Raw genomic sequence first — 14,688 nt, 5'->3', positions numbered from 1 at the left:
ATCAATACCCTCCCATATAATTTACCAGGAATACTCAACAAACTTATACCTCTGTAATTTGAGCACTCACTCTTATCCCCTTTGCCTTTGTACAATGGCACTATGCATGCATTCCGCCAATCCTCAGGCACCTCACCATGAGTCATACATACATTAAATAACCTTACCAACCAGTCAATAATACAGTCACCCCCTTTTTTAATAAATTCCACTGCAATACCATCCAAACCTGCTGCCTTGCCGGCTTTCATCTTCCGCAAAGCTTTTACTACCTCTTTTCTGTTTACCAAATCATTTTCCCTAACCCTCTCACTTTGCACACCACCTCTACCAAAACACCCTATATCTGCCACTCTATCATCAAACACATTCAACAAACCTTCAAAATACTCACTCCATCTCTTTCTCACATCACCACTACTTGTTATCACCTCCCCATTTGCGCCCTTCACTGAAGTTCCCATTTGCTCCCTTGTCTTACGCACTTTATTTACCTCCTTCCAGAACATCTTTTTATTCTCCCTAAAATTTAATGATACTCTCTCACCCCAACTCTCATTTGCCCTCTTTTTCACCTCTTGCACCTATATATATATTTTTTTTTTTTTTGCTTTGTCGCTGTCTCCCGCGTTTGCGAGGTAGCGCAAGGAAATAGACGAAAGAAATGGCCCAACCCACCCCCATACACATGTATATACATACACGTCCACACGCAAATATACATACCTACACAGCTTTCCATGGTTTACCCCAGACGCTTCACATGCCCTGATTCAATCCACTGACAGCACGTCAACCCCGGTATACCACATCGATCCAATTCACTCTATTCCTTGCCCTTCTTTCACCCTCCTGCATGTTCAGGCCCCGATCACACAAAATCTTTTTCACTCCATCTTTCCACCTCCAATTTGGTCTCCCACTTCTCCTCGTTCCCTCCACCTCCGACACATATATCCTCTTGGTCAATCTTTCCTCACTCATTCTCTCCATGTGCCCAAACCATTTCAAAACACCCTCTTCTGCTCTCTCAACCACGCTCTTTTTATTTCCACACATCTCTCTTACCCTTACGTTACTTACTCGATCAAACCACCTCACACCACACATTGTCCTCAAACATCTCATTTCCAGCACATCCACCCTCCTGCGCACATCTCTATCCATAGCCCACGCCTCGCAACCATACAAAATTGTTGAAACCACTGTTCCTTCAAACATAGCCATTTTTGCTTTCCGAGGTAATGTTCTCGACTTCCACACATTCTTCAAGGCTCCCAGGATTTTTTGAAAAGTAAAAAAAAGAAGAAATGGTAGGGGAGGATTTCCAGCCCCCTGCTCCCTCTTCTTTTAGTCACCTTCTACGAAACACAGGGAATAAGTGGGAAGTATTCTTTCTCAGATAGAGACTGTGTGAATGAATGTAGCCTTTTTTGTCTGTTTTCCTGGCACTACCTTGCTGAAACAGGGGGCAGCAATGCTGTTTCCTGAGGGATGGGGTGGTGCCAAGAATGGATGAAGACAAGCATGAATATGTACATGTGTACATATGTATATGTCAGTGTATGTGTATGTATATGTTGATATGTATATGTATGTGCATGTATGGGTGTTTATGTATATATATGTGTATATGAGTGGATGGGTCTTTCTTTGTCTGTTTCCTGGCGCTGCCTTGCTGGTGTGGGAAACAGCAATCAATTATCATGATAAGGATATTGATATTAGCAGGGATGGCAGTGTTGCATTTATGACGATAAAGTTAGTGGTAATGGAGTGAATGATAGATATGAATGTGAATGGTGATGGAATAAGGATTGTGATTGTCATTGTCTTACTGTTTTTAAACAGTTGGTCAGTGGATGATAATTCTGGCTGGTCATGTTCAAATAAGTTACTTTACACTTTGCAGCTTAGATAGGCATGTGAAGTAAAAATGCTGTAGATAAGAAATTGCTTCAGGTGTAGAATTAGAGTTTCTCACTGATGTTATTCATGTTTATTTCATAGATGAAGATAGAGTGTACTAAGCATGACTATGCTTGCTGCCTTTGGTGTAGAAGTGGTCCCATGTCACTGGTTTTGCGAATTGATCGATCTGGTTATGTTCCGGGTGAAAAGTTGATCATCAATGCTGAATGCTCAAACATGACCAATGTTAAGATCAATTCTACCAAAGCTGCAATATATCAGGTGAGAAATTACAAAGTAACATATACATATGGAACTATTGATGCCTGTATTGTGATGTCAAGTAGGAAATGACTTTTTAAACTTTGACTGATCTGGACTTTTTTTTAGGAAAATCATTGGATGATCATTATGCCAACACTAACAGTTCCGCAATAAGTTTGTTGATATTGGCTAAAAAGTGTTTTGAGTGTGTTGAATCATCTCCTTTGAATCTGAAGAAAATTACAAGTACTGTAAATAGTTAAGTAAACTGTTGAAGTGATTTTTGGTGCATATTTTTATGTTTAATAGCTGAACTTATTCTTTTTTCTTTTCCATGCCTCTCTTTTAAGTCACTGAAATTATCTTTTCTTTGCAGACCATAACCTACCATGCAGAAGGGAGTCGCAAAAAAGAGCACAGAAAAGTAGCAGAAATTAAGAGACCTGAAATTAAGCCAGGTGATGATGATATTTGGGCCAATGTTGAAATGGCAATTCCTGCTCTCCCACCATCCCATCTTGAGTATTGCCGCATCATTGATATTGACTATGAATTTAAGGTATTAGCATTTTTTTTTTCTTTACTTTATTATATTTTTTTTTTTTTTTCTTTCTCGCTGTCTCCCGCGTTTGCGAGGTAGCGCAAGGAAACAGACGAAAGAAATGGCCCAACCCACCCCCATACACATGTATATACATACGTCCACACACGCAAATATACATACCTACACAGCTTTCCATGGTTTACCCCAGACGCTTCACATGCCTTGATTCAATCCACTGACAGCACGTCAACCCCGGTATACCACATCGCTCCAATTCACTCTATTCCTTGCCCTCCTTTCACCCTCCTACATGTTCAGGCCCCGATCACACAAAATCTTTTTCACTCCATCTTTCCACCTCCAATTTGGTCTCCCTCTTCTCCTTGCTCCCTCCACCTCCGACACATATATCCTCTTGGTCAATCTTTCCTCACTCATTCTCTCCATGTGCCCAAACCATTTCAAAACACCCTCTTCTGCTCTCTCAACCATGCTCTTTTTATTTCCACACATCTCTCTTACCCGTACGTTACTTACTCGATCAAACCACCTCACACCACACATTGTCCTCAAACATCTCATTTCCAGCACATCCATCCTCCTGCGCACAACTCTATCCATAGCCCACGCCTCGCAACCATACAACATTGTTGGAACCACTATTCCTTCAAACATACCCATTTTTGCTTTCCGAGATAATGTTCTCGACTTCCACACATTCTTCAAGGCTCCCAGAATTTTCGCCCCCTCCCCCACCCTATGATCCACTTCCGCTTCCATGGTTCCATCCGCTGCCAGATCTACTCCCAGATATCTAAAACACTTCACTTCCTCCAGTTTTTCTTCATTCAAACTCACCTCCCAATTGACTTGACCCTCAACCCTACTGTACCTAATAACCTTGCTCTTATTCACATTTACTCTTAACTTTCTTCTTTCACACACTTTACCAAACTCAGTCACCAGCTTCTGCAGTTTCTCACATGAATCAGCCACCAGCGCTGTATCATCAGCGAACAACAACTGACTCACTTCCCAAGCTCTCTCATCCCCAACAGACTTCATACTTGCCCCTCTTTCCAAAACTCTTGCATTCACCTCCCTAACAACCCCATCCATAAACAAATTAAACAACCATGGAGACATCACACACCCCTGCCGCAAACCTACATTCACTGAGAACCAATCACTTTCCTCTCTTCCTACACGTACACATGCCTTACATCCTCGATAAAAACTTTTCACTGCTTCTAACAACTTGCCTCCCACACCATATATTCTTAATACCTTCCACAGAGCATCTCTATCAACTCTATCATATGCCTTCTCCAGATCCATAAATGCTACATACAAATCCATTTGCTTTTCTAAGTATTTCTCACATACATTCTTCAAAGCAAACACCTATTTATCCATATCATTGAGGCCCATTCCCTTTGGGAACACCTTCAAGGGGGTGGCCATGGCAAAAGAGTCTAGTATTATTCAACTGGTAATGTGAAATATGGATGCAGTGATCAGACTCATTATTTTTATGGTTATGTTAGGAAAAGTTTTTTATTTGTATAGTATTCTCTTGTTATGATATATAGAAACAGACCATTTATATATGGCATAAACATAGTGGTGTCACTTATCCATGGGACTAAATCTATGGAAATACAGATTTTCAGTTGTATGAAATTTCTTTGAAATGCTTTAAGTGCTGTAAATGTATGAGAAAATGTTGATGACATATACATGTCTTAAGTTTTCCTTGTGTAGCACCTGTTGACTTAAGGCAAATATTAAAAAAGTTTAAGTTAAGTAAAACATTGTGTTATTTGGGTTATGCAGAAGTGCCACCACTTATTCTGTAAATTTTTTGACGTGTAGTCTATAACAAGAACAGTGTTACTGTTTCTTACAGCAATCTCATTCCATCTATCCAGTATTATAAACTCTGATTCAGCATATCAAAAGATCCCTCTTGCCTGAGATGCATTTTCCACACTGAAGACACTTATTGCTTACTCCTGAGCTGTTTTGTACTTGCCCCACAAGGCATGGTGAGGATTGGCAAAATGCATATGTAGTGTGCCATTGTATAAAGGCAAGGGGGTTAAAGGTGAGTGTTTCAACCTAAAGAGCTATAAGTATGTTGAGTATACCTGGTAACTCATATGGTGGGTGGGTATAGACTTAGAGAGTGATGGCATGTACAGAGCATCTGATTGAGGAGGAACGGTGTGGTTTTAGAAGTGTTAGAGGAATGTATGTGAGAAATGCTTAGAAAAACAGATGGATTTGTATGTAACATTGATAGTTATGAAGGCAACTGTATGGTCCTTTCTACCTCTTTCCTTGCATTGCCTTACCCTTTCCTCTTCATTTCCATCACACTCATTCCTCCTCCCTTATCTTGTCCCACTTCAGGTTGAGCTTGCTTGCCTGGCTCTAGTCATCAGTCAGATTAATAGCATCATAGTGAAAAGAAGAAAGCATTTTAAAACTCAAAGCCTAAAACCTTCTTTTACTTACAGTTTGAAATGGATCCATCTGGATGTCACACAGACCTAGAACATGAGGCACCCATTGTGATAGGCTCCATACCATTCAAGCAGTACTTCACTTCATTTGCTCCTGCATCAACATTGTACCCAGGTCAGCCAACTGGTTTTCCAGGGATGCCACCAGCAGTACCTGTTGCTCCTGTTCCTGGACTTCCTCCAGCACCAGGTTTTGCTCCTGTTCCTGGACAGCCACCAGCACCAGGTTTTGTTCCTGCTGGTGCACCAGGGTTTGCTCCTGGACAGCCAGATGCCACTGGCTATATGAATCAGCCTCCTGTTCCTGGATACCCAGGACAGCCTCCTCCTCCAGGATATCCTGGACAGCCTCCCCCTCCGGGATACCCAGGACAGCCTCCTTACAACCCAGCTCAGCCTGGGGTTCCAGGAGTTGGATTTTCAGGTGGTGTTCCATTAGATTCAAATTTTTCTCCATACAACCCCACCTACTCAACCACATCTTACCCTGGACCACCAGCTCCATCAGCTCCCTTTTTCCCTGGGTTTCAGCAATACCCTGAAATGCGTAAGTAAACAAATTACAGATCAGGGTTATGCTTTTGTTTGGTTATTCTACATGAAGACATATTTCTACCAAGTAGGGGAGGTGTCTGCAAAATTTCCCTTATTTGCACCTTGTTCCAGACTCTGAGTCATTTCATACACTCCTCTCATTCATAGATTGCCCCACTCAAATGCATTTATTCTTTTTTCTCTTATCCATTAACTACATGCCACCTCAGTATAATACTTCTTGTTATGAATTATCATTCCATCTATCTATTATATGAATTGTTTCCCTCCAATTTTTTCATTCTTTACTTATTGTCCTGTTTGAAGTTCATGTCACTGAAAGATGGGGAGTAAGAGGAGTTAAAAAGGAAGAATGCTTTTTTGGAGGAGCAGAGTGAGTGATTTGGGAATTTTAATGAAGGGGATGGGATCTCAGTGATAGGAAATCTGGATGCAAGAGTGGATGATGTTGCATTTGAGGATGGGTGGTGGAAATAGAAATAGGCAACATCGTATTGAGTTTTGTGCTTAAGAAGGATTGATGATTGGGATGACTTGGTTTAAGAAAAAGAAAAAGATACATAAGTTTACTTTGGTATATGGGGTTGGGGTCATTGGGTATTGTTGATTATTTGCCGACTGATAGATGTGCAAAAAGCCATTGTTGAATGTTAACAAGATGACAGGGGCATCAGGTATAGTCTGATTATTTCTTGATGGAGGCAAGTGTGAAAATTTTATTGTAGTTTTAGGAAAACAAGAAATGAGGTTTTAAATGAAGTGGTGAAAGTGAGTGTGCTTGGAAAAGAGGCTGTTAGCTATTGTCTCTACTAAGATTCTTGAACTTCCCACAGCACTACCGACATACAGTGAATGTATGTTTGGAGTAACAAGATACAGTGAGAATGACAGTGATGATGAGCATCATGATCAAAATGGTTCAAGCTTTGCCCCAAATTACGTTATGTACTCATTAGTAGATTCAAAGCATCAGCAATCAGGTAAGTTACAGAGATGTTAAACATTATAGAGCATCTGAATAAAAACAAGATTGTTTTGCCTATAGACAGTTTATATCATAGTCAAGCACTATCCAGTCAAGGAAATGGCTTCACTGCATTATATGATTAATCTAAGTGTCATGCAGACTTTTTGGTATTGAAAGAGAAAAATAAGAATGCATATCAGAAAGTCCACTTACTGCTATTTGGATGTATTTTTTGTTTCAGAATTCTTATTCTATATAGGTTGAAAAGGTATGCAAAATATCTAGATATCCATACAGCTGACTCACCTGCATACCCACTCCTTTCTCCATGATACTTTCATTCACCTCCCCCACCAGCCAACCATAAACAAGATAAATGGCTGCATTGATATCATACATCCTTGCCCCTGACCCATCTACACTTGGAATCACTCACCTTCCTCTTGACCCACTCACACACATACCTTACTCTCTTGATAAAAACTCCTCTTTTCTATTAGCTCTTCATTGCACCATATGTTCATAGAACTCTCCACGGAGCATCTTTGTTGACCCTGTCATATGCGTACTCCAGATCCATAAATGTCACATACAAATCCTTTCATTTCTTATAGTATTTCTAACATACATTCCTCAAGGCAAACACCTGATCCACATGTCCCCTATCAATCCTGAAACCTCATTGTTCTTTCCTAATCTGTTGCTATTTGCATGTCACCACCCACTCAATCATCACTCTTCCTTGCAACTTACCAGGTACACTCAAAAGACTTATACCTCTTTAATTAGAACACTCATATTGGTCTTCTTACCTTTACTTCATTGCACAACACAGGCATTTTGCTGATCCTCAGGCACCCCATTATCATCCATACATTTATTGAAGGTCATAACAAACTAATCAACAATACAGTCACCCCCTTTCTTACGAAACTCACCTGCAATACCATCGACTCCATTTGCCTTGCCACGTTTTATCTTATGCAAGGCTTTCACCACACCACTTGCCATAATTCTCTCACTTAGCATACTTTCCCAACTCAAACACCCTCCTTGCACTCTGCCATCAAACATATTAAATAGTCTTTCAGAGTACTCACTCAGTCTCGGCCTCACTTTATCTCTGCCTCTAACTGCCTCCCCATTTTTATCCTCGTGCAACTTAACTTCATCATTCTACCACTCATTACCCTTTCTTTCCTGCCCACCTTCCACATACAGCATACTTCTTTTGCACATATATACATCTCCATAGAAGGGTACCCTGTAACAGGGAGAAAAGGTAAGAGAAGGTATGATGTATTATATCAAGAGGTTTGGTAATGTGATAATACAGTATTTAGTAACAACTGATGTACAAAATATGAATACAGTATGATACCTCATCTTTTTTGTTAGGATTTGAGAGTGTGGCACCCATTGTTGGCGTAGCAGCTGCTGGTGGTGTTGCAGTTGCTGGTGGCATGGTAGCAGCAAGTCGAGTGCGTAAAGGAAGTGGAAGCAGCAGCAGTAGCAGCTCAAGTGAGAGTCATGAACATGTCACTGAAGGTAAGTTGCAAGCCTTTGGAAACATCGAAGTAGCTTGGAACTTTTTCATTGGAGTTTGTAATCATATAACATAATTGTTAACAAGTGGAAACATTGAAGGTATAAGGCTTTTATTTTTTCCTGGGGCATTCTATTCTTTGTACATCATTGTCCACATGATTTGCTGAGGGAGCTAAGAATGATGAAGGGAATGTTAAGTGTGATGGTGACAGAGAAGTAAGAATTTTAAGTTGTGGAGAATGATTGTAATTTTAAAAGAGAATTCATCTCGGAGATAAAGCATGGCAACCATTTTAAGGTGGTGCTATAGTGTGTTCATTATGTCTCTACAGTCCATATACAGTATTTATGTTCATTCTGATTATTATTATTAGATGCCATCTTGTTATGAATATGGTAAAGATTATGTATATAGATTATCATCAGTAATGTTAAATAGTCTATTCCAATCATGAATGGATGTTACAGACAGTATGGATTGTAGAAATCATAGTTGTACATTGAAAAAAAAACATATGAGTTGTCTTGTGTCCAGGTATACAAGATTTGCACAGTTCATATGTTGATATTTCTTGTACTGTTGTTGGTTCTTTGTTTATGTCATGAGTCACTAATTTTGTATCTAGTTTTTCTATTTCTTTTTGCTTTTTTTTCATACTAGCAGCTGATTGATGTTAATACTGAAAGCTTAAGCATTATATATATGGCTAGATTGTAGGTGAAGTGGGCAGGGATGATGTTGATTAGATAGCACAAAACCTTTATTTAAGAATATCTCAAGTACCATTATTTAAGTATGGTCCATCTGGAATAGTGGTGTGGGAACGTAAGTAACTATGTTGAATAAAAACATGGTGAAAGTGGTAGTAGTAGCAGAAACATACAGCCATAATTGTAACAATTTTGAAGCTGTTTAGTTAGAAATGGGGTAAGGGTACAAGAGAAAGGTGAAGAATTATGAAAAGGAACAATACTTGTGCTAGTTAAGTTATATTGAGTAAAGATATATTTGGCAGACCAAAAAGTAGGGCTTAAGTGTGATTGATGAAAGAATGCAATCCAACTGAGAGGGAAAGGAGGCTATAAGGAGGATATATTTCCTTGATTAAAGGGCAGCTAAAGCCAGCTCATTGATAACTTGCATTGTGCATCTTTATACAGATGCTCCTCGACCTACAATGTGGTTGTGTTCTGAGAAACTCATTGTAAGTTGAAAATATCATGTCGAAAATACATTTAATGCATATGATACTGTACATCTAACCTAACAAACATCATAGTTTAGCCTAGCCTACCTTAAACATTCTCAGAACACTTACATTACCCTACAGTTGGATAAAATCATGAAACACAAAGCCTATTTTATAATAAAGTGTTGAATATCACACCATCAGAAGGTAAAAAATATCATAAGTTGAATCATCATAAGTCGGGGAGCATCTTTATTTATTATTGTTGTAGACTTCCATTTTATCATTATTTGCATGTGAATGTTTTGAAAGCATGTTGTGATGGGTTTTGCTACCGTGTGTCATATCTTTATTTGCCAACTAACAACAGAGACTCATACCTAATGCTGTTCAGAGAGTGAGATGCCAGAGGTGCCCTGTTGCCTCGGAAGACTAATCACCATTGAGATTGGTTTCTCTGAACTCAAATGGCTAGTCATGAAGACTAACTAATATCAAGCTGAGTTAACTTGATTCATCCAGTCAGATGTTGCCTTAACTAACTACTGGTGACATCTCTCCCCCGTAACGTGTAACTGTTATTATCTCTCCCTCTATGTAATTGACGTTTTAAATTCTTTCTCTCTCTCTCTAATTAACATGCTAAATGGAGTGTAAGGATAACTGCAGAAGTATGTTGTTGGCTTCTGAAATGAAAACAGTTAGGAGTATAAAGGATTACAGAAATCTAAATAGACTTAGGGTTCTCATAAATGTTGCCAAATGAAGTGACAAAGATGGGCCTCCGTGAAATGAGGCTAACATATGAGTATCATCTTCAGGAAGCAAATTACAGGAATTGGTGTGAAAGGGACATGAGTGGTAACATGGTACTCATACTTGTTCACAAGAGCACCACATAAGTAGAATGGTAAAGGAGCTAAATTATTTGCTGGCAAATGTCAAAATTGTTTCAAGTACTTGGGTTAGATTTTAAGAAAAACAGTTACTGAATATATTAGACTCAGAAGTTTAGTATGCATCACCATGTTAGTCACTTCACTCAAGAAGACATGCAGATGTTAAGACATTTCATAGAAGGCAACAAAGATTGAACCTGAAATTAGGGAAATGAGTTATTGGGAGAGGATAGTATCCTTGGTGTACCCCATGTTGGAAGAGGGTAGACATTCTTACAGCCTTCAAGAAACTAAATTGACTTGATAGCACACATAATGATTACCGTTTATGGAAAGCATAACAGAACTAGAATTGTTTAAATTGACTGATAATTTGCTCTTTGCTAGGGAGGTATTTGAGTAAACATGTACTAACAAAGTATTCACTCAAGAATAGGATACGGGTGGATATGGATTTTCTCTTGCCATTGCTTATCTGGTAGATAGCCAGTATTAAGGCTTAGAGTTTACATTGTTTAAGGAATAACAGATTTATGAGGACTGTGATCTGCTGATCTTTGGAAAGTGTTTATATGCTTGAGTAGCCTCACATTCACTGGGATGGGACAGTTGGAATACGTCCTTTGAGCCTCCAGTGTCTGAATGAAGAAATAATTTTCCATACAAATTTGAATATCTGCTGTTTAGACACTACTTTACTTGAAGATTGATAATTTTAATTGAGATTAAGTTTGCAAGGAACAGTCATAATTACTACTTCACCCATCTATGAGTGGGTTTTTTTATTCTCTCTTATGTACTGTTATAGTAATAGCCCAAGAATTCTATCATAAATCAATTTTCTAATTTTTTTCATATTCAGCAGTTATTTTCAAGAGTATTATGAATGAGCACATGTTGCAGTGACTTGTTATATCGGTGTAATATTAGCACACCCTTTCAATTTCTCCCACTAAGATAAAGCTCATCTCGTCAAGTAAGCTGCATGGTTTGTCTTCACTGTTTTGAGTAGGTAAAGCACCTGTTCTTTTTTCTTAAGACATTTTACATAGCTATGCTTTCCTTATAATTTTAGTTAACCATTCAAGTATTGCATATTGATTCAAAACTTGTGCTTGCAATTCTCATTTGCCTAATCAAAGTCAGCTATTCATTTGGTTGATGGTATTGAAATGAGGATATGTTCATGATGAGATAATGGATAACTTGCTGAAGCTCTGAGCTTAGGAATATGCGTAAATGGGTGTGTGGCATTTTGCTTTAATACTATCTTTATTTCTTATGTATGGACAAGTCCTATGAGCTTCTGAGAACATTTGTTTTGTTGGGGTTAAAATGCTGTTTCAATTCCCAAAATACATGGGGATTCACCCTCCTCAGCCATAGTTCTCTACCCATGATGCCAGCTGATGCTGTCCATAGAAACTTAGTGAACATGTGATAACCTGATTATTCTGTCATTTCATGTTATGGTGTGTTGTGGTGAGCAGAGGCATTCATTTAAATGTTCTTACCTGTATTGTAGTCATGTTGACCAATTTTTAACCTAATAGGTGTGTCTTCATCTTTGTCTTTGGTCTTAAAGAGATGATGGATCTATACATTTTCTTTTACTGATTTCTTGTGATGTGAATTATAGGTTATTTGCTGTTCTAGAGAATTAGTGCACTTGAAAGCATCAGTGATGTTAGCTGAAAAGAAATTAGGTGTAACCAAAGAGCATCATTTTGACTGATGGATTATTGTGCCCATTACTTTTTATTTGTTTTCTTTTTTTGTACACTATGTCTTTTGTTTTGAAAATAACGTAAGTGTTTTGTAAGCACACAAGAGTGAAGAGATCTTCTCCAATGGAAGGAAATTTCATCTATAGTATTGTAAGTTGAAAGTACTAGGAATAATTATTAGCTATGCTTTTAAAGATATTTAAGTCCTGTGAGGAAGGGAGTGTAGGAAAATAGGTGCAAGTTTTTGTGAATATGAGAAACAGCTTAAAGTTTGCATTTTTTGTTCTTTTTGTAGAACCCTTTTCCTCTTCATGTAACCCCGGAAGCCTGAGATGCAATCTGTGTTACTACATTGTGTTAATAGATCTGAGAGAGGAGGTAAAAGGGTTAAAAAATAAAGCAGGGTTTGCAGATAATCTTTTGAGAGTTTTGTAAGAATTCAGAAGCCATAAGATTTTTTGGTATTTTGATAAATGAACTTGATACACAAAGAGATGCTTTTGAAGCATTTCAGTAGGGTTGAGGGACAAGTTAATTGGGATGTAAGTTTAAATGAACAATTGGAGGAAGTGAAGTGGTTTAGATATCTGGGAGTGGACTTGGCAGCAAATGGAACCATGGAAGTTGGAGTAAGTCACTGGGCGGGAGAGGGGGTAAAAGTGCTAGGTGCGATTATGAACGTGTAGAAGGAGAGAACATTATCTTGGAGAGCAGAAATGTGTATGTTTGAAGGAATAGTAGTTCCAACAATGTTGTATGGTTGTGAGGCATGGGCTCTAGATAGGGTTGTACAAAGGAGGAAGGATGTATTGGAAATGAAATGTTAGAGGACAATATGTGGTGTGAGGTGGTTTGATTAAGTAATGAAAGGGTAAGAGAGAGATGTGTGGAAATGAAGAGTAGTTGAGAGAGCAGAAGTGTGTTGAAATCGTTGAAATGGTTTGGACATATGGAGGAAATGAGTGAGGAAAGATTGACAAAAAGGATATATGTGCCAGAGGTGGAGGGAACAAAGAGAAGTGGGAGACTAAATTGGAGTTGGAAAGATGGAGTGAAGAAGATTTTGAGTGATCGGGGCCTGAACATACAGGAGGGTGAGAGGCTTGCAAGGAATAGAGTGAATTGGAATGATGTGTTATTCCGGGGTCGACATGCTGTTAGTGGACTGAACCAGGACATATGAAACATCTGGGGTAAACCTTGGAAAGGTCTATGGGGCCTGGATGTGGATAGGGAGCTGTGGTTTTGGTGCATTACACATGACAGCTAGAGACTGAGTGTGAACGAATTTGGCCTTTTTTTTTGTCTCTTTTCCTGGTGCTGCCTCACTGAAGCAGGGGGTAACAATGTTGTTTCCTGTGGGGCGGGGTAGTACCGGGAATGGATGAAGGGAAGCAAGTATGAATATGTACATGTGTATGTATAAAACTTTCATTCAAAAGTATTTTCTGTGAGTCCTGTTTCTGAAAGTTTTATCATTTCTTTACTTCTTACCTGGATGTTCTTTCATTTTGGTTGATTTAGTTTAATTATCCTGGAAATGTTGATTTGTCATAAAACTTTAGATAAACTGATGGTATTATGTAGGTTCTTTGTGTCCACAAAATCATTCCGTATCAAGTGAAATGACAGTGATTTATGAGTAATAGGCATTTGCAATATGATAATTTCACAGAAATCATTTAACTCAAAAGGAGCGGGCATTGCTTTCATTTCAGCAGATTTAAAGAACATGTGCTTTCCAGTGGAAATAATTCTTTACAAGAAGTATTTAGTCATCCATATTATTTTTTCATTGAAGTTCTAGGTATGTTAGTTTTTATTGGAAGAATAATTTCTCTGAAAGATTTTTTTTTTGTATTAGCATAAGGACAAATATCCATGTTTCATTAGATCATATACTTATTAGAATGAAACATTAATCTTGCCAAAAAATTTTGTTAGTTAGCCTCATGCTTGTAATGTAGTAAGATAAGGTTGAAAGAAATCGAAGTGAATTTTCTTTCTTTCTTGCTCTTGAATCTGGAGCTTTTAATGAAGTTAGAATGGGAGATATTAGTTTATGGTAAGGTAGGGCTAAATTTATGGTAATGCATTTCAACTGCTTTTTGAATACTGAGAATCATATAGCATATTCTGTTGTCCAATATTTGTTTCTTGTTTGTTTAATCTGTCTTACATGATTTATTTTGGTGAGCATTTTAATTAGATTTTTTCTTTTTCATTGCAATATGAAATTCTTTTGTAGGGCTTCATGTTAGGTGAGAGGTTCATGAGTCCTACCCTCATTGTTTCACGTAGGAAAAAAATAATTGTTTTTCTTCCTTTTACTTTTTTCTGCCTGTTACTATACTCTTACCATGTTGTTATTTCACTCATTTCTGTTATATATAGTTTTCTTATCTCTTCACCCTTTAGCTGTATATATTTTTGCTTGTATAAGGATTTCTGACTAGACTTTGTTCCTTTCGTGCTCACTCTTGATGAATACCTCTAGTATTGTGCTACATTACTAAATAAACTGATGGTGTAATTCTAATCATTCAGCAAATGAA

The 14,688-nt window shown here is 38.2% G+C and overlaps 2 protein-coding genes across 9 annotated transcripts in view; one reads left to right on the top strand and one right to left on the bottom strand.

The window, feature by feature from the left end:
• Positions 1 to 14,688, bottom strand: part of PIG-Q (phosphatidylinositol glycan anchor biosynthesis class Q) — an 81,823-nt gene that overhangs the window by 33,278 nt on the left and 33,857 nt on the right. The gene's annotated exons all lie outside the window — the stretch shown is intronic.
• LOC139763042 (arrestin domain-containing protein 3-like) overlaps positions 1 to 14,688 on the top strand; it is a 41,636-nt gene that overhangs the window by 9,627 nt on the left and 17,321 nt on the right. For 3 of the 6 annotated variants that reach the window (XM_071688590.1, XM_071688591.1, XM_071688589.1), the window contains exons 5-9: positions 2,011 to 2,193; positions 2,552 to 2,734; positions 5,242 to 5,794; positions 6,636 to 6,782; positions 8,168 to 8,317. In XM_071688590.1, coding sequence (XP_071544691.1) covers positions 2,011 to 2,193; positions 2,552 to 2,734; positions 5,242 to 5,794; positions 6,636 to 6,782; positions 8,168 to 8,317 — 1,216 coding nt within the window. Of the gene's footprint in view, positions 1 to 2,010; positions 2,194 to 2,551; positions 2,735 to 5,241; positions 5,795 to 6,635; positions 6,783 to 8,167; positions 8,318 to 11,363; positions 11,419 to 14,688 lie in introns of all 6 variants that reach the window. The other 3 variants (XM_071688594.1, XM_071688593.1, XM_071688592.1) reach the window with 2 other exon arrangements.

This window comes from Panulirus ornatus, chromosome 46 (assembly GCF_036320965.1).
Source record: "Panulirus ornatus isolate Po-2019 chromosome 46, ASM3632096v1, whole genome shotgun sequence".
In the NCBI taxonomy this organism is placed as follows: Eukaryota; Metazoa; Arthropoda; class Malacostraca; order Decapoda; family Palinuridae; genus Panulirus; species Panulirus ornatus.
Note: the sequence above shows the minus strand (reverse complement) of the source record. Positions and strands in the feature narration are given on the sequence as shown.